Source organism: Pseudophryne corroboree, chromosome 2 (genome assembly GCF_028390025.1).
Source record: "Pseudophryne corroboree isolate aPseCor3 chromosome 2, aPseCor3.hap2, whole genome shotgun sequence".
NCBI lineage: Eukaryota > Metazoa > Chordata > Amphibia > Anura > Myobatrachidae > Pseudophryne > Pseudophryne corroboree.
In genome coordinates, this window is record NC_086445.1 from 441,434,015 (window position 1) to 441,454,981 (window position 20,967).

Sequence of the window (20,967 nt, forward strand, 5' to 3'; positions counted from 1 at the left end):
GGGTCTCTTAACCTGGCGCAATACCTGTCCCGTTTTTTGTTCAGACGGGACGCCATCATGTCCACCTTTGGTAATTCCCAACGGTTTACAATCATGTGGAAAACTTCCCCATGAAGTTCCCACTCTGCCGGGTGGAGGTCGTGCCTACTGAGGAAGTCTGCTTCCCAGTTTCCATTCCCGGAATGAAACACTGCTGACAGTGCTATCACATGATTTTCCGCCCAGCGAAAAGTCCTTGCAGTTTTTGCCACTGCCCTCCTGCTTCTTGTGCCGCCCTGTCTATTTACGTGGGCGACTGCCGTGATGTTTTATCCCACTGGATCAATACCGGCTGACCTTGAAGCAGAGGTCTTGCTAAGCTTAGAGCATTATAAATTTACCCTTAGCTATATTTATGTGGAGAAAAGTCTCCAGACTTGATCACACTCCCTGGAAATTTTTTCCTTGTGTGACTGCTCCCCAGCCTCTCGGGCTGGCCTCCGTGGTCACCAACATCCAAAACTGAATGCCGAATCTGCGGCCCTCTAGAAGATGAGCACTCTGTAACCACCACAGGAGAGACACCCTTGTCCTTGGATATAGGGTTATCCGCTGATGCATCTGAAGATGCGATCCGGACCATTTGTCCAGCAGATCCCACTGAAAAGTTCTTGCATGAAATCTGCCGACTGGAATTGCTTCGAAGGAAGTCACCATTTTTTTACCATGGCCCTTGTGCAATGATGCACTGATTTTAGGAGGTTCCTGACTAGCTCGGATAACTCCCTGGCTTTCTCTTCCGGGAGAAACACCTTTTTCTGGACTGTGTCCAGAATCATCCCTAAGCACAGGAGACTTGTTGTCGGGATCAGCTGCGATTTTGGAATATTTAGAATCCACCCCTGCTGTTGTAACAGTATCCGAGATAGTGCTACTCCGACCTCCAACTGTTCCTTGGACTTTGCCCTTATCAGGAGATCGTCCAAGTAAGGGATAATTAAGACGCCTTTTCTTCGAAGAAGAACCATCATTTCGGCCATTACCTTGGTAAAGACCCGGGGTGCCGTGGACAATCCAAACGGCAGCGTCTGAAACTGATAGTGACAGTTCTGTACCACGAACCTGAGGTACCCTTAGTGATAAGGGCAAATTTGGGACATGGAGGTAAGCATCCCTGATGTCTCGGGACACCATATAGTCCCTTTCTTCCCGGTTCGTTATCACTGCTCTGAGTGACTCCATCTTGATTTGAACCTTTGTAAGTGTTCAAATTTTTTTAGATTTAGAATAGGTCTCACCTAGCCTTCTGGCTTCAGTACCACAATATAGTGTGGAATAATACCCCTTTTCTTGTTGTAGGAGGGGTAATTTAATTATCACCTGCTGGGAATACAGCTCGTGAATTGTTTCCCATACTGCCTCCTTGTCGGAGGGAGACCTTGGTAAAGCAGACTTCAGGAGCCTGCGCAGGGGAAACGTCTCGACATTCCAATCTGTACCCCTGGGATACTACTTGTAGGATCCAGGGGTCCTGTACGGTCTCAGCGTCATGCTGAGAGCTTGTCAGAAGCGGTGGAACGCTTCTGTTCCTGGGAATGGGCTGCCTGCTGCAGTCTTCTTCCCTTTCCTCTATCCCTGGGCAGATATGACTCTTATAGGGACGAAAGGACTGAAGCTGAAAAGACGGTGTCTTTTTCTGCAGAGATGTGACTTAGGGTAAAAACGGTGGATTTTCCAGCAGTTGCCGTGGCCACCAGGTCCGATGGACCGACCCCAAATAACTCCTCTTCCTTTATACGGCAATACACCTTTGTGCCGTTTGGAATCTGCATCACCTGACCACTGTCGTGTCCATAAACATCTTCTGGCAGATATGGACATCGCACTTACTCTTGATGCCAGAGTGCAAATATCCCTCTGTGCATCTCGCATATATAGAAATGCATCCTTTAAATGCTCTATAGTCAATAAAATACTGTCCCTGTCAAGGGTATCAATATTTTTAGTCAGGAAATCCGACCAAGCCACCCCAGCTCTGCACATCCAGGCTGAGGCGATCGCTGGTCGCAGTATAACACCAGTATGTGTGTATATACTTTTTATGATATTTTCCAGCCTCCTGTCAGCTGGCTCCTTGAGGACGGCCCTATCTATAGACGGTACCGCCACTTGTTCTGATAAGCGTGTGAGCGCCTTATCCACCCTAAGGGGTGTTTCCCAACGCGCCCTAACTTCTGGCGGGAAAGGGTATACCGCCCATAATTTTCTATCGGGGGGAACCCACGCATCATCACACACTTCATTTAATTTATCTGATTCAGGAAAAACTACGGTAGTTTTTTCACATCCCACATAATACCCTCTTTTGTGGTACTTGTAGTATCAGAAATATGTAACACCTCCTTCATTGCCCTTAACGTGTGGCCCTAAGGAATACGTTTGTTTATTCACCGTCGACACTGGATTCAGTGTCCCTGTCTGTGTCTGTGTCGACCGACTAAAGTAAACGGGCGTTTTAAAACCCCTGACGGTGTTTTTGAGACGTCTGGACCGGTACTAATTGTTTGTCGGCCGTCTCATGTCGTCAACCGACCTTGCCGCGTGTTGACATTATCACGTAATTCCCTAAATAAGCCATCCATTCCGGTGTCGACTCCCTAGAGAGTGACATCACCATTACAGGCAATTGCTCCGCCTCCTCACCAACATCGTCCTCATACATGTCGACACACACGTACCGACACACAGCACACACACAGGGAATGCTCTGATAGAGGACAGGACCTACTAGCCCTTTGGAGAGACAGAGGGAGAGTTTGCCAGCACACACCAAAAACGCTATAATTATATAGGGACAACCTTATATAAGTGTTTTCCCTTATAGCATCTTTTTTATATATTTTTAACGCCAAATTAGTGCCCCCCCTCTCTGTTTTAACCCTGTTTCTGTAGTGCAGTGCAGGGGAGAGCCTGGGAGCCTTCCCTCCAGCCTTTCTGTGAGGGAAAATGGCGCTGTGTGCTGAGGAGATAGGCCCCGCCCCTTTTTCGGCGGCCTTGTCTCCCGCTCTTAACGGATTCTGGCAGGGGTTAAATATCTCCATATAGCCCCCGGAGGCTATATGTGAGGTATTTTTAGCCAAAAATAGGTTTTCATTGCCTCCCAGGGCGCCCCCCTCCCAGCGCCCTGCACCCTCAGTGACTGCCGTGTGAAGTGTGCTGAGAGGAAATGGCGCACAGCTGCAGTGCTGTGCGCTACCTTAAGAAGACTGAGGAGTCTTCATGCCGCCGATTCTGGACCTTCTTCTTGTTTCAGCATCTGCAAGGGGGCCGGCGGCGAGGCTCCGGTGACCATCCAGGCTGTACCTGTGATCGTCCCTCTGGAGCTAATGTCCAGTAGCCAAAGAAGCCAATCCATCCTGCACGCAGATGAGTTCACTTCTTCTCCCCTAAGTCCCTCGTTGCAGTGATCCTGTTGCCAGCAGGACTCACTGTAAAATAAAAAACCTAAGCTAAACTTTTCTAAGCAGTTCTTTAGGAGAGCCACCTAGATTGCACCCTTCTCGGCCGGGCACAAAAATCTAACTGAGGCTTGGAGGAGGGTCATAGGGGGAGGAGCCAGTGCACACCACCTGATCCTAAAGCTTTACTTTTTGTGCCCTGTCTCCTGCGGAGCCGCTATTCCCCATGGTCCTTTCAGGAACCCCAGCATCCACTAGGACGATAGAGAAATTAGGATTTGTGACGTAAACCACAAAAGTATTTCTATTATAAGGGTGGGATTCAATTTATTTCACCCCTTACTACACCTGTTCTGTTTCTGCCCTCGGGGCATGGTATCATTATATCAGCTTGCTGCCCTTGGAGTAGCGAGGCACCCAACCCTTTACACTGCTAAACCTGATTACTATGGGCAGGATATGCATGATTTTAGACAGGAGACTGAGCGTGATATATCATTTGAATTCCACCCTAAGAGTCCACCTTTTAGCTCCAACTTTAAAGAGCTTACGTAATGCAAAACATACGAAATCCAGACAATATACAACTTACCCACGATGTCATAGGAAGAGAGTGTAATGCCATAGAAGAAGGGGGAAGTGCAAAGAGGTTTCTGAGGTTCAATTCTTTGAACTTCTTCCTAATCAGAAATAGTGCTCTGTCGATCTGCTGCTGAGTACCTGTTAAGAGACACTTCATGAAAACTGCACAAACAAGTTACATCTAGAAATTGATGGTGATAAAACAAAATATGGTAAATCATAGTGGACATGTGAAACGTAGTAGAGGGGGGGGGGGGGGGGGGGGAAGATAGCGGCTCCGCAGGTGACTGGGCACAAAAAGAAAGCTTTAGGACTACCTGGTGTGCACTGGCTCCTCCCCCTATGACCCTCCTCCAAGCCTCAGTTAGGATACTGTGCCCGGACGAGCGTACACAATAAGGAAGGATTTTGAATCCCGGGTAAGACTCATACCAGCCACACCAATCACACCGTACAACTTGTGATATGAAACCCAGTTAACAGCATGATAACAGAGGAGCCTCTGAATAGATGGCTCACAACAAGAACCCGATTAGTTAACAATAACTATGTACAAGTATTGCAGACAATCCGCACTTGCTTCTGGCTCTGTAAGGGGGCCGGCGGCGCGGCTCTGGGACCGGACTCCGAGGCTGGGCCTATGTTCGATCCCTCTGGAGCTAATGGTGTCCAGTAGCCTAAGAAGCCCAAGCTGGCTGCAAGCAGGCAGGTTCGCTTCTTCTCCCCTTAGTCCCTCGATGCAGTGAGCCTGTTGCCAGCAGGTCTCACTGAAAATAAAAAACCTAAAACTAACTTTTATCTAAGAAGCTCAGGAGAGCCCCCTAGATTGCACACTGCTCGGTCGGGCACAAAAATCTAACTGAGGCTTGGAGGAGGGTCATAGGGGGAGGAGCCAGTGCACACCAGGTAGTCCTAAAGCTTTCTTTTTGTGCCCAGTCTCCTGCGGAGCCGCTATTCCCAGTCTCCTGCGGAGCCGCTATTCCCCATGGTCCTTACGGAGTGCCCAGCATCCACTAGGACGTCAGAGAAAACAAAATATGGTAAATCATAGTGGACATGTGAAACGTAGTAGAGGGGGAGGGGCTACCTTACCTTCTAAATGACACATTTGGTAATCCTGTGTGAAAGGCACGGTACAAATGTATATCCTGGCACCAGAAGACTCTTTCAGAAAGCTTACGAATCTGCCTTGTTTCCCAATTAGTCGGCCAACCAAATGCTTGAAGGGAAACCAAATAGAGAGAGGAATGGTCTGTCAGATACTCATCTTAAGACATTTTGCAACCACATTGATCCCCAACTCACGCGGATGTGTGTGTACAGGGCTTTGAAATGAGTGAGAAAGGCATATATTTCTTCCCATTCCTCATATCCAATTGAGAAAGTGGGTTTGTGTTTTGAGATTTTAACTGCGTAACAGGTTGAAGAAAAAAACCAAAATCAACATAATGAGAGGTTTGAAGTTAAAGAATGAATCCTAGCGATAATGGGTCATCCAGGAAATGATGTTAGGGACTTTTTTTTTGGGTGGAAATATAGGTATAACAGGAAAAGGAACCTATATAAATCTCTTGAAATGACTTCATTTGGAGGTGCTTCATTCAGTAGAAGAGTTTGTTCTGTTAAAAACTGAAGCCATTTTCTCTGTGAATTTACTATTTTTATTAATAAAGTTGGAGGTTTTTTCTCTTTATTGGAAATTCTAACCTCTCAGTTTTCATAATCTGAAAAATATTTTTAGTCTTCCTTTTGTGATCAATTTGCACCTTTTCATAATCTACTAATTACTAATTTTTTCATCCTTATTTTGGAAACTTGTGCAATCATGAAACTTTCATTAAATCTGTTTCTGATACAATTTCCTTTTCTCTCTCTCATGTACCTTTCTCTTACGTCCTAAAGAATACTGGGGTTCCATTTAGTATAGACAGGTCCACTAGGAGCCATGGGCACTTTAAGAATTTGATAGTGTGGGCTGGCTCCTCCCTCTTTGCCCCTCATACCAGACTCCGTCTAGAAAATGTGCCCGGAGGAGCCGGTCACTCTTATGGAAGCTCCTGAAGAGTTTCCTGCATTTATTTAATATGTTTGTTATTTTCAGGAAGGGCTGGATGGCACGAGCCTGCTTGCTTGCTTCATGGGACTTATGGGGGAAAAAGGCCCAACCTCTTGAAGGGTTAAATGGTCCCGTTCCCCGCTGACAGGACTCTGAGCTCCTGAGGGAACTATTCGCAAGCCCCACCAAGGCGAGCATACATTACCGCAGCACTCCGCCACCCCTAACAGAGACAGAAGAATGAAGATGGTCAGTACTAAGCCGGCGTCCCTGTTTGCGGGGCGCCGGTCATTATGGCGGCATGAGGGTACAGAGACACACGGCTTCTAACCGGGGCGGAATGCATCTCCAGACAGTACCCACACTGGCAAAAATCAGTCTTAAAACGGTTTTCTCTCCATTTTAAGCACCAGATTACCTCAGCCAGTATAAAAAAAAGTGGAAAGACTGCACGCCATTGAAGGGGCGGGTCCTTCACTATCAGCGGATCCAGCTGCTCACCAGCGCCATTTTCCCTCTGCAGTGGGCACAGACGCTGACTGACAGGGACACGCAGCTCCCCCGGAGATACTCCAGACTACTTCAGCGGTACCAGGTTGTCATAGCTGGGGGATGGGGGGAGCGATTAGTGTACTAAGTTCCCTATCAGGGTACTTAGTCTGTGACCCGGCTAAGCTTGGCATTAGCGATAAGAGCGCAGTGGGAGCTGGCTCCAAATAACAGTCTCCCTGAAGGACTCTTTGTGGGTTACTTGTGCTTAACCTTTTCCTGTGTGTGCGCTGTCACATTTACATTATGTCAGGCAAAGAGTGTGTTTCTTGTATAGCAGAGTGTTCCTCTTCACCAGGGGGCTCACTACTGGGTACTCAGGGCAGTGCACCTTCCCAGAATAGCGGGGCTGAACCGGAGTGGGTAAATTCCATTAAGGGAATGATCTCCAATATTTCCACGAAATTATCCCACAATGAGAAAGACTTAATACTTAAGACAGAATGTGGATGAGATTATGACTAGATGTCCTTTTATCTTAGGACTTGCTGGTTTTAGTGCACAATAATATATAGTATTTAGAATGCATGCATAAGCCAGCTGTTCGTGGCCACAGGTGTTAGGGCAGCAAAGCTCAGTTTTAATAATAATAATAATAATAATCATCAAGGACTGCCTCTATTAATGACATTAACTTTATACTTCACCAATTTGGGAGTGCTGATGTATAGTGTCCTGTTTAGAAGGCAATGCATGTCCTAACAAGTAGGAAAGTTCCACACTGTGCTTGCCAGCCATTGGTTTAAATGCTAAGAATCCCCGCTCACTTGCCGATGTTGATTGAATTGGTGTGCCGGTAACTTGGGCTAGATGGCGGCGTTGTGGGCTGGTGGGCACTGCATACAGCCGTTAAGCAAGGCAAAGGCTGAGTAGCAAAGTCCAGAGCTGCAGGGGACGCTGTTTGCGGTCGCGTGCTGCGACTTTCGGGTTCGGAGCTACCGGCTGCGTTCCACGGTAGTTTCTCCACCTTTAGGGGGGGGTTCACCAGAGGTACCTCTGATGAAACTACCCCCCCTAAGGGCGGAGAAACACGTCAGCTGACCGCAATTACTACCGTGGAACGCAGCCAGAAGCTCCGAACATGGAAGTCGCGGCACGCGACCGCAAACAGCGTCCCCTGCAGCTCCGGACCTTGCTACTCAGCCTTCGCCTTGCTTAATGGCTGTATGTAGTGTCCACCAGCCCACAACACCGCCATCTAGCCCAAGGTACCAGCACATGTGGAAGCCAACGCAGTGCGACAATTCAATCAACATCGGCAAGTGAGCGGGGATTCTTAGCATTTAAACCAACGGCTGGCAAACCCAGTGTGGAACGTTCCTACTTGTTAGGACCTGTATTGCCTTCTAAACAGGACAATTTATATCAGCACTCTTACATTGGTGAAGTATAAAGTTCATGTCATTAAGCAAGGATTGCCTTTATTGTTAATGAAACGGAGCTTTGCTGCCCTAACACGTGTGCCACTAACAGCCGGCTTATGCATGCATTCTAAATACTATATTATTATTGTGCACTAAAACCTGCAAGTCCTAAGCTAAAAAGAGACGTGTGTCCAGTATTTTTAATGTTCCTATGTTGTATTGTATGAATTATTTTTAAAGTGATATTACACTTATATAGATTATTTTATGAATAAATTACATATTTATAAAACCAGCATCTGTTTTTATACTTCCACCTATTGAGCACCCACACTTTTTTCCTTTTACTATATAAATTTATTGGTGGATATCCAGATCCTCCTTGTGTGGGCTGCCATAAGACGAGCTTAAAATATATATACCAATTAAATTAGCGCCCACTGATTTGTTGCTTTTGTTCCTGATTATGAATAGAGACTCAGTCCCCAAACCAGCGTCTCAATCCCCTCCCAGTTGTCCGTAAAAACGATCTCTGGCCCATATACAGGTGGAGTATCCCATATCCAAATATTCCGAAATACGGAATATTCCGAAATACGGAATTTTTTGAGTGAGACTGCGATATTGAAACCTTTGTTTTCTGATGGCTCAATGTACACAAACTTTGTTTAATAGACAAAGTTATTAAAAATATTGTATTAAATGACCTTTAAGCGGTGTGTATAAGGTGTATATGAAACATAAATGAATTGTGTGAATGTACACATTTTGTTTAATGCACAAAGTTATTAAAAATATAGGATAAAATTACCTTCAGGCTGTGTGTATAAGGTGTATATGAAACAAATACATTATGTGCTTAGATTTAGGTCCCATTGCCATGATATCTCATTATGGTATGCAAGTATTCCAAAATACGGAAAAATCTGATATCCAAAATACCTCTGGTCCCAAGCATTTTGGATAAGGGATACTCAACCTGTACTGCAGTCTGACTGAAGCGGACGGGTCAGACATGGAGGAGGGAGAGTTGGATTTGGAGGGGATGCTACTCTGTCACAGGGAATAGAATCTCTTATAGAGGCTATCAGATGTTCTGCAAATTCCTGATAAGGTGTCGGGAGTGTGAGGAATCTTATTTTAATGTAAAAAAAGTTCTGTCACTTTTCCTGTGTCAAAAGAATTGAATACCCTGTTTGAAGAACCGTGGGTTAACCCTGATAAGAAATTTCAGATCCCTAAAAGGTTGCTCTCATCTTTTCCTTTTCCTCTGGAGAATAAGAAAAAAATGGAAAATCCACCGACAGTGGACGCATCAGTCTCTAAACTGTCATGAAAAATTGTATTGCCTGTCCGTGGTGCAGCCTTCCTAAAAGACACGACTACACTCAAATCATAGTACACAGCTGCTGGGGTGGCCCAGAGACCCACTTATTGCATGTGCGTGGATCACAAAAGCCATTGCTAAATGGTCAGGTAACTTACCGTATATACTCGAGTATAAGTCGACCCGAATATAAGCCAAGGCACCTAATTTCCCCCCAAACAAACTGGGAAAACTTATTGACTTGAGTATAAGCCTAGGGTGGGAAATGCAGCTCTAGCCGTACACAGCCCTCATACTGCCAGATATGCCCCCACACTGCCCGATACGCCCCCACACTGCCCGATACGCCCCCACACTGCCCGATACGCCCCCACACTGCCCGATACGCCCCCACAGTGCCACATATGCCCCCACAGTGCCAGATACCGTATGTCCTCATAGTGCCAGATATGCCTAGCCCCCAACTAACCCCCCCCGACACACTTGCGCTCATTCCCCCCCACCCCCATAGCCTGTCTACTCACCATCAATGACGGGGCACGGGACTGCAGGCAGCAGCAGGCGGTGTGGGCAGCGGTGGCCGGCCTTGGGACAGAACGCAGCGGCTGAGGCGGCGGGCGGCGCTTCAGCGTGCATGGATAGGGATGGCTGCAGCAGCATCACTGGTTGATGCACCAATTACAGTGCGCTGCTGCGGCTTCCGAGTCCCCCTCCCCCCTCCTTCCCTCATGGCTGCTTCCTGCGCTCTGCTCCTGCACAGGACGCCGGGAGCATCACTCGAGTATAAGCCGAGGGGGGCTTTTTCAGCACAAAAAAATTTGCTGAAAAACCTCGGCTTATACGGTAATTGAGGGGTTAGATTCCTTGTCTGGGAGGGGGGGGGGGGGGATGATTTACTCCTGCAGCATATACAGGACTCTGCGACTTTATGGTGGAAGCCGTAAAAGAGACAGGTTTGCTTAATGCATGCACCACCGCTATGGCAGTGTCAGCACGCAGGGGCTTGTGACTACGCCAGTGGACTGCCGACGCAGACTCCAGGAAAGGCGTGGAAGGCCTACCCTTCACAGGAGAGGTATTGTTTGGAGATGAACTAGACAAATGGATCTCCAAAGCTACTGCGGGTAAGTCTATGTATGTATCTTCCTTCCACAGCTCCCCCAGCCAGGAAAGCTTATTAAGTTTCAAAATTTACCATCCTTTTGGACGGCCAAGTTTAAGGGTAAATCCAGAGGTGCTCCTACGGCCTCCAGAGGCGCAAGAGGTAAACCACGCAAACCAGCAACTGCAGGTGCTGAGGGACAGAGCTCAGGCTCTGCTTCCTCAAAGCCTTCAAGCATGCCTGGAGGACTGTCAGGTGAGAGCCCGACTAAAATTCTTCAGTCACATCTGGTCAAGTTCGTGCCGGGATCCCTGGGTCATAGATCTTATTTCCTATGTCTACAGACTGGAGTTCCATGAGCTCCCACCTCAGATTCTTCAAATCAGGCTTTACAGCTTCACAAGAGGCAAGTATAACTTTACAGGATGCCATCCAAAAACTGGTACAGACTCAAGTCATTGTTCCAGTTCCACCTCATCTGCACAACAAGGGGGTACTATTCCAACTTGTTTGTAGTACTGAAACCGGACGGTTTGGTACGAACTATTCTGAACCTCAAGTCCTTGAACCCGTTCTTAAGAGTGTTCAAGTTCAAGATGGAGTCTCTGAGAGCAGTGATCTCAGGTCTGGAAGAAGGGGAATTCCTAGTGTCTCTGGATATCAAGGATGCGTACCTTCACATTCCGATCTGGCCGCCTCATCAGGCTTATCTACGGTTTGCACTGCAAGACTGTCACTACCAGTTCAAGGCTCTGCCATTTGGTCTATCCACGGCACCGAGGGTATTCACCAAAGTGATGGCAGAGATGTTTATACTCCGCAAACAGGGAGTTAATATAATTCCGTACCTAGATGATCTTTTGATAAAGGCACCGTCCAGGGAGAGGTTGCTGGACAGCATTGGTCTCTCAACCAAACTTCTCCAGGATCACGGGTGGATTCTGAACCTTACGAAATCTCAGACAGACAGAGAGGGGAGGGGTTGCAAATCCCACCACTACATTTCTCTTCAGCACACTAAAAAAATAAGATTTTACTTACCGATAAATCTATTTCTCGTAGTCCGTAGTGGATGCTGGGACTCCGTAAGGACCATGGGGAATAGCGGCTCCGCAGGAGACAGGGCACAAGAATAAAAGCTTTAGGATCAGGTGGTGTGCACTGGCTCCTCCCCCTATGACCCTCCTCCAAGCCTCAGTTAGGATACTGTGCCCGGACGAGCGTACATAATAAGGAAGGATATTGAATCCCGGGTAAGACTCATACCAGCCACACCAATCACACCGTACAACTTGTGATCTGAACCCAGTTAACAGTATGATAAAACGAAAAGGAGCCTCTGAAAAGATGGCTCACAACAATAATAACCAGAATTTTTGTAACAATAACTATATACAAGTATTGCAGACAATCCGCACTTGGGATGGGCGCCCAGCATCCACTACGGACTACGAGAAATAGATTTATCGGTAAGTAAAATCTTCTTTTCTCTGACGTCCTAGTGGATGCTGGGACTCCGTAAGGACCATGGGGATTATACCAAAGCTCCCAAACGGGCGGGAGAGTGCGGATGACTCTGCAGCACCGAATGAGAGAACTCCAGGTCCTCCTCAGCCAGGGTATCAAATTTGTAGAATTTTGCAAACGTGTTTGCCCCTGACCAAGTAGCTGCTCGGCAAAGTTGTAAAGCCGAGACCCCTCGGGCAGCCGCCCAAGATGAGCCCACTTTCCTTGTGGAATGGGCTTTTACCGATTTTGGCTGTGGCAGGCCCGCCACAGAATGTGCAAGCTGAATTGTACTACAAATCCAACGAGCAATCGTCTGCTTAGAAGCAGGAGCACCCAGCTTGTTGGGTGCATACAGGATAAACAGCGAGTCAGATTTTCTGACTCCAGCCGTCCTGGAAACATATATTTTCAGGGCACTGACAACGTCAAGCAACTTGGAGTCCTCCAAGTCCCTAGTAGCCGCAGGTACCACAATAGGTTGGTTCATGTGAAATGCAGAAACCACCTTAGGTAGAAATTGAGGACGAGTACTCAATTCTGCCCTGTCAGAATGAAAAATTAAGTAAGGACTTTTATATGATAAAGCCGCCAATTCTGACACAAGCCTGGCTGAAGCCAGGGCTAACAGCATCGTCACCTTCCATGTGAGATATTTGAAGTCCACAGTGGTGAGTGGTTCAAACCAATGTGACTTTAGAAAACTCAACACAACATTGAGATCCCAAGGTGCCACTGGAGGCACAAAAGGAGGCTGTATATGCAGTACCCCTTTTACAAATGTCTGAACTTCAGGCATTGAAGCCAGTTCTTTCTGGAAGAAAATCGACAGGGCCGAAATTTGAACCTTAATGGACCCTAATTTTAGGCCCATAGATAGTCCTGTTTGCAGGAAATGGAGGAAACGACCCAGTTGAAATTCCTCTGTAGGGGCCTTCTTGGCCTCACACCACGCAACATATTTTCGCCAAATGCGGTGATAATGTTTTGCGGTTACGTCCTTCCTGGCCTTGACCAGGGTAGGGATGACTTCATCTGGAATGCCTTTTTCCCTCAGGATCCGGCGTTCAACCGCCATGCCGTCAAACGCAGCCGCGGTAAGTCTTGGAACAGACAAGGCCCCTGCTGGAGCAGGTCCTCTCTCAGAGGTAGAGGCCACGGTTCTTCCGTGAGCATCTCTTGAAGTTCCGGGTACCAAGTCCTTCTTGGCCAATCCGGAGCCACGAGTATAGTTCTTACTCCTCTCCTTCTTATGATTCTCAGTACCTTCGGTATGAGAGGCAGAGGAGGGAACACATACACTGACTGGTACACCCACGGCGTTACCAGGGCGTCCACCGCTATTGCCTGAGGGTCCCTTGACCTGGCGCAATATCTGTCTAGTTTTTTGTTTAGACGGGACGCCATCATGTCCACCTTTGGTTCTTCCCAACGGTTTACTATCAGGTGGAAGACTTCTGGGTGAAGTCCCCACTCTCCCGGGTGGAGGTCGTGTCTGCTGAGGAAGTCTGCTTCCCAGTTGTCCACTCCCGGAATGAACACTGCTGACAGTGCTATCACATGATTTTCCGCCCAGCGAAGAATCCTTGCAGCTTCTGCCATTGCCCTCCTGCTTCTCGTGCCGCCCTGTCTGTTTACGTGGGCGACTGACGTGATGTTGTCCGATTGGATAAATACCGCCTGACCCTGAAGCAGGGGTTTCGCTTGACTTAGGGCATTGTAAATGGCCCTTAGTTCCAGAATGTTTATATGAAGAGATGCTTCCATGCTTGACCACAAGCCCTGGAAATTTCTTCCCTGTGTGACTGCTCCCCAGCCTCTCAGGCTTGCATCCGTGGTCACCAGGATCCAATCCTGAATGCCAAATCTGCGGCCCTCTAGTAGATGAGCACTCTGCAGCCACCACAGAAGAGACACCCTTGTCCTTGGCGACAGGGTTATCCGCTGATGCATCTGAAGATGCGATCCGGACCATTTGTCCAGCAGATCCCACTGAAAAGTTCTTGCATGGAATCTTCCGAATGGAATCGCTTTGTAAGAAGCCACCATTTTTCCCAGGACCCTCGTGCACTGATGCACTGACACCTGGCCTGGTTTTAGGAGGTTCCTGACTAGCTCGGATAACTCCCTGGCCTTCTCCTCCGGGAGAAACACCTTTTTCTGGACTGTGTCCAGAATCATTCCTAGGAACAGTAGACGTGTCTTAGGAATCAGCTGCGATTTTGGAATATTTAGGATCCACCCGTGCTGACGTAACACTACCTGAGATAGTGCTACTCCGACTTCTAACTGTTCCCTGGACCTTGCCCTTATCAGGAGATCGTCCAAGTAAGGGATAATTAAGATGCCTTTTCTTTGAAGAAGAATCATCATTTCGGCCATTACCTTGGTAAAGACCCGAGGTGCCGTGGACAACCCAAACGGCAGCGTCTGAAACTGATAATGACAGTTTTGTACTACAAACCTGAGGTACCCTTGGTGAGACGGGTAGATTGGGACGTGGAGATAAGCATCCTTGATGTCCAGAGACACCATATAGTCCCCTTCTTCCAGGTTTGCTATCACCGCTCTGAGTGATTCCATCTTGAATTTGAACCTCTTTATGTAAGTGTTCAAGGATTTCAGATTTAAAATTGGTCTCACCGAGCCGTCCGGCTTCGGTACCACAAACATCGTGGAATAATACCCCTTTCCCTGTTGTAGGAGGGGTACCTTGATTATCACCTGCTGGGAATACAGCTTCTAAATGGCTTCCAAAACTGCCTCCCTGTCGGAGGGAGACTTTGGTAGAGCAGACTTCAGGAACCGGCGAGGGGGAAACGCCTCGAATTCCAGTTTGTACCCCTGCGATACTACCTGTAGGATCCAGGGGTCCACTTGCGAGTGAGCCCACTGCGCGTTGAAATTCTTGAGACGGGCCCCCACCATGTCTGAGTCTGCTTGTAAAGCCCCAGCGTCATGCTGAAGACTTGGCAGAAGCAGGGGAGGGCTTCTGCTCCTGGGAAGCGGCTGCATGGTGCAGTCTTTTTCCCCTTCCTCTGCCCCGGGGCAGGAAGGAATGGCCTTTAGCTCGCTTGTACTTATGGGAACGAAAGGACTGAGTTTGAAAAGACGGTGTCTTTTTCTGCTGATGTGAAGTGACCTGGGGTAAAAAGGTGGATTTTCCAGCCGTTGCCGTGGCCACCAGGTCCGATAGACCAGCCCCAAATAACTCCTCCCCTTTATACGGCAATACTTCCATATGTCGTTTTGAATCAGCATCGCCTGACCACTGTCGCGTCCATAACGCTCTTCTGGCAGAAATGGACATAGCACTTACTCTTGATGCCAGGGTGCAGATATCCCTCTGTGCATCACGCATATATAGTAATGCATCCTTCAAATGCTCTATAGTTAGCAGTATATTGTCCCTATCCAGGGTATCAATATTTTCAGTCAGGGAATCCGACCACGCGACTCCAGCACTGCACATCCAGGCTGAAGCGATTGCTGGTCGCAGTATAACACCAGTATGTGTGTATATACTTTTAAGAATATTTTCCAGTCTTCTATCTGCTGGTTCCTTGAGGGTGGCCGTATCAGGAGACGGTAACGCTACTTGTTTAGATAAACGTGTGAGCGCCTTATCTACTCTAGGGGGTGTTTCCCAACGCGTCCTAACCTCTGACGGGAAAGGATATAGTGCCAATAATTTTTTAGAAATTAGCAGTTTTTTGTCGGGGGAAACCCACGCTTTATCACACACCTCATTTAACTCATCTGACTCAGGGAAAACTATTGGTAGTTTTTTCACACCCCACATAATACCCTTCTTTGTGGTACTTGTAGTGTCAGAAATGTTCAATGCCTCCTTCATTGCCGTGATCATGTAACGTGTGGCCCTACTGGACATTACGTTTGTCTCCTCACCGTCGACACTAGACTCAGTATCTGTGTCTGGGTCTGTGTCGACCCACTGAGGTAACGGGCGTTTTAGGGCCCCTGACGGTGTCTGAGACGCCTGGACAGGCACTAATTGATTTGCCGGCTGTCTCATGTCATCAACCGTTTTTTGCAAAGTGCTGACATTATCACTTAATTCTTTAAATACGATCATCCAGTCAGGTGTCGACACCCTAGGGGGTGACATCACTAACCCAGGCAATTGCTCCGCCTCCACATCATTTTCCTCCTCATACATGTCGACACACACGTACCGACACACAGCACACACACCGGGAATGCTGATACAGGACAGGACCCCACAAGCCCTTTGGAGAGACAGAGGGAGAGTTTGCCAGCACACACCAAGCGCTATATATATATATATACAGGGATAACCTTATATAAGTGTTATTCCCTTATAGCTGCTGTTTATATAATTTTTAGCTGCCAATAGTGCCCCCCCTTCTCTTTTTTACCCTGATTCTGTAGTCTGCAGGGGAGAGTCAGGGAGCCGTCCTTCCAGCGGAGCTGTGAGGGAAAATGGCGCTTGTGTGCTGAGGAGATAGGCTCCGCCCCTTCACAACGTCCTTATCTCCCACTCTTTTCTGTAATAATGGCAGGGGTTAAAATACATCCATATAGCCCAAGAGCTATATGTGATGTATTCTTTTGCCAACCTAAGGTATCATCTGTTATATTGCGTCTCAGGGCGCTCCCCCCCAGCGCCCTGCACCCTCAGTGACCGGAGTGTGAAGTGTGCTGAGAGCAATGGCGCACAGCTGCGGTGCTGTGCGCTACCTTAGTCTGAAGACAGGATCGTCTTCTGCCGCCGATTTCACCGGACCTCTTCGCTCTTCTGGCTCTGTAAGGGGGCCGGCGGCGCGGCTCCGGGACCCATCCAGGCTGAACCTGTGATCGTCCCTCTGGAGCTAATGTCCAGTAGCCTAAGAAACCCGATCCACTCTGCACGCAGGTGAGTCCGTTTCTTCTCCCCTTAGTCCCACGATGCAGTGAGCCTGTTGCCAGCAGGACTCACTGAAAATAAAAAACCTAAAATAAACTTTTATTCTAAGCAGCTCAGGAGAGCCACCTAGCCTGCACCCTTCTCGTTCGGGCACAAAAATCTAACTGAGGCTTGGAGGAGGGTCATAGGGGGAGGAGCCAGTGCACACCACCTGATCCTAAAGCTTTTATTCTTGTGCCCTGTCTCCTGCGGAGCCGCTATTCCCCATGGTCCTTACGGAGTCCCAGCATCCACTAGGACGTCAGAGAAATGGGAAATGTAGTGGTGGGATCAGTAACCCCTCCCCCTTTCCAGCACCTGAAACATAATTATCTCCAGGAATAATCGAGCATTTACCATTGTTTGCTTGTGTGCGAGAGGCATTGAATGGGAGCAGTATTTGGAAAGCATGCTGTTCCTTGTAGTGCCAATGGGAGATCCTGGGGGTGGCTCCTGGGTAAGTTAGCTCTGTCTGTATGTGTTTTAGTAATAACCTTTATCATGAGGCCTACTGTAACAAATGACATGGCCCTATGTGGGCACTGCCATTATGTAGTGTTAGGACTGCTGACATCGGAGAAGCCATGAAGTGGCGCAGCAGCTTAAACATGTTTGCAAACATGTGTAAACTAATTCTCTGAATTTTTATTACCAGATAGGTTGAGGTATGGTTACAGGTAATTTTTTAGTGTGCTGAAGGGAAATGTAGTGGTGGGATTTGCAACCACTCCCCTCTCTGTCTGTTTGTCTGTGACCCCTCCCCTTTCCAGCACCTGAAACATAATTATCTCCAGGAATGATCGAGCATTTACCATTGTTTGTCTACCTTACAAAATCTCACCTAGAGCCAACTCGGAGGCTCCCATTCCTGGGAATGATACTGGACACGAAGTAGCAGAAAGTGTTCCTTCCATTGGAAAAAGACACTGGCAATCCAGTCGATGGTTCGGGATGTCCTGAAGCCAACCCGGATATCTGTGCATCTATGCATTCACCTTCTGGGGAAAATGGTGGCTTCAATACTGAAAGGGTTCACGCAAGACCATTCCAGCTCAATATGTTGGACAAATGGTCCGGATCGCATCTTCACATGCACCAGAGGATCCGTCTGTCGCCAAAAGCCAGGATCTCTTTTGTGGTGGCTACAGATTTCTCACCTCGTCGAGGGTCGGAGGTTCGGAATTCAGGACTGGATCCTGTTAACCACGGACGCAAGCCTCAGAGGTTGGGGAGCAGTCACCCAGGGGATGCAGTTTCAAAGAAGATGGTCAAGTCAGGAAGTCATCCTTCCAATCAACATTCTGGAACGCAGGGCCATATACAACGCCCTTCTGCAGGGCTCATATCTTCCTCAAGATCGGGCCATTCAGGTCCAGTCGGACAATGTGACGGCAGTGACGTACATAAACAGACAGGGCGGAACGAAAAGCAGAGCAGCAATGTCAGAGGTGTCAAGAATCCTCCTCTGGGCAGAAAAAACCACTGTGGCGCTGTCAGCGGCCTTCATTCCAGGAGTAGACAACTGGGAAGCAGACTTCCTCAGCAGACACAATGTGCACCCGGGGGAGTGGGGGCCTTCACCCGGAAGTGTTCAGGTGCTTGACACGTCGATGGGGATTTCCACAGATCGACATGATGGCCTCTCATCTCAACAAGAAGCTCAAGCGGTATTGTTCCAGGTCGAGAAACGCACAGGCAGTGGCGGTAGATGCTCTGACGACTCCATGGGTCTATCAGATGGTGTACGTGTTTCCTCCACTGCCTCTGATCCCAAGAATTCTAAAAAGAATAAAAATGGAAAAAGGTTCAAGCAATACTCATTGCTCTGGACTGGCCAAGAAGGGCCTGGTACGCAGACCTTCTGGAGATGCTCCTCGGAGATCTGTTGCCTCTACCTCTTCGCGAGGATCTACTGCAACAGGGCCCGTTTGCTGGTTTCAAAATCTGTACAGGCCCACTCTACTAGGTCGGTGGGTTCTTCCTGGGCGACTGCCCGGGGTGTCTCGGCTTTACAGCTCTGCCGAGTGGCTACTTGGTCTGCTTCAAACACGTTTGCTAAGGTCTACAAGATCGATACTTTGGCCTCTGAGGACCTTCAGTTTGGTCAATCAGTTCTGCAGGAACCCCAGCACTCTCCCACTCCAGTAGGGAGCTTTGGTACATCCCCATGGTACTAAATGGACCCCGGTATCTTCTAGGACATAAGAGAAATAGGATTTGAATGACCTACCAGTAAATTATTTTCTTGTAGTCCGTAGAGGATACTGGGTGCCTGCCCAGTGCTTTGTTCTTCATGCACTGTAACCTGGTTAAGTAATGTTGGTTCAGCCATTGCTGTTCCTGTTTCAAGTTTGGTTAGCTCGGCTTTCCTCTTGTTGTGTGTGCTGGTTCGGAATCTCAGCACTATCCTTATCTATCCTTCTCTCAAAGTATGTCCGTCTCCTCGGGCACAGTTTCCGAGACCGAGTCTGGTAGGAGGGGCATAGAGCGAGGAGCCAGCCCACACTACCAAATTCTTAAAGTGCCCATGGCTCCTAGTGGACCCGTCTACACCCCATGGTACTAAATGGAACCTCCGTATCCTCTATGGACTACGAGAAAAGGATTTACCGGTAGGTAATTAAAATCCTATTTTTTTTATCTACATTTGACGATAATCTGCATGATACGTAAAGAACATGTTTCTAAAGTATTCTTTCAACCAATCATCCTCATTATTCATAAAACATTAGGTACATTTAAAGTGGTACTCTACTGTTCATAAAGCAGCTGCCACACAGATCTGACACTGGCATATTATTGTTTATAACCATGGCCAGACATAGCGTCCAATTTTTGGCATAACCACTCAGTTTTACTTCTGCAGCGCTATTTAATTCTTACCCAAGCGACTGTTAAAAACTGATTGCAACTCACTCCTTAATGGTTCATTGGTTCTCGCCAGTCTTCAACACATTTTTACCACTCTTCATTGAATGTAGCTTTAACTACCAAAGCAGCTGCAAATATTGGCCTATGTTCCAAAAGGGTTGGGTTCGAGATACCGGCGGTCGGGATCCAGTCAGTATGCAGATGCAGAGATCCCGGCCACCAGAATGCTGGCAGGGGAGCAAGCGCAAAGAGTCCCCAAGCGGGCTCGCTGCAGTTGCCACACTGGGGGCTCAGTAAGCTAGCTGCGCTCGCCACAGGTTCTATTCCCACTCTATGGGTGTCCTGGACATCCACGAGTGGGAACAGCCCCCTGCCAGCATTCTGACGGCCATGATCCCAGCATCGTCATCCCGGCCGTCAGGATTGTAACGACATCCCTTCCAAAATTAAGTGTGGATGGGAAAACACACACCCAAAAAAAAGCCAACCTTTTTAATATACTGTAAACGCAACTAAAATGTATCCCTTAGAATTGCTGTGTCAAAAGGAATGGTGGTCCTAAGTAGTGCATTGGAAGAATTACAGATAAGATTTAAATTGCTCCCAATATAGAACACACCTGTCCACTATTATGCCCTACCTGTCTGGGATAATAAAGCTTGGTGGTGCTGCAGGGATGCACAATGAGTCCATCCCCTCGCTTATTTTTTTATTTTATCCTGAGTGCTGTCCCTACTAGAGAGGCAAACTACAAACTGTGACCCCAGCCCCCCTCAACGGTGATCAAGAAACATCTATATAGATTGAGTTTTAATATATATATTTTGTTCTTAAAATTCCAAATAATCAGTGTGTGTGAATCAATTTTCCCTGTCCCAAGGAAGCAGACTGCATAACTATGTAAAGTATGTCTTACAGTATATGTAACTGATGTATAAATCATTACCTTTGGCACTTCAAATTCCCAGACGTTGCTTAGTAGTGTTCTTGCTCCATTCTTCTGGTTTGCAGTCTTATCCTCCTCAGACTTTCCCAGAGCATAACCACTATCCACAGAGTCCATACTATTTACATCTGAACCTGCACAAAGCACAAGCAAATTCAGAAAGTTCAATCAGTATAAGAAAAAAAAATCTTAATTACAGTTCAATTGTTTTTGATAGCATGTAAAAGCCATTTGTGCAGAAGCTGGTTTAGAGGCTGTGTGTCTGAAATCTAAGCTTTAGCCTCCCTGCTGTGAACAGTA

General features: G+C 47.6%; 1 protein-coding gene across 2 annotated transcripts in view; it reads right to left on the minus strand.

Moving 5' to 3' along the window:
- AKAP1 (A-kinase anchoring protein 1) overlaps nucleotides 1-20,967 on the minus strand; it is a 163,532-nt gene that overhangs the window by 50,518 nt on the left and 92,047 nt on the right. For both annotated transcript variants that reach the window (XM_063953651.1, XM_063953650.1), the window contains exons 3-5: nucleotides 20,668-20,801; nucleotides 5,112-5,238; nucleotides 4,030-4,157 (exon numbers count right to left, since the gene is read on the minus strand). In XM_063953651.1, the coding sequence (XP_063809721.1) occupies nucleotides 4,030-4,157; nucleotides 5,112-5,238; nucleotides 20,668-20,801 (389 nt within the window). The remainder of the gene's footprint in view (nucleotides 1-4,029; nucleotides 4,158-5,111; nucleotides 5,239-20,667; nucleotides 20,802-20,967) is intronic.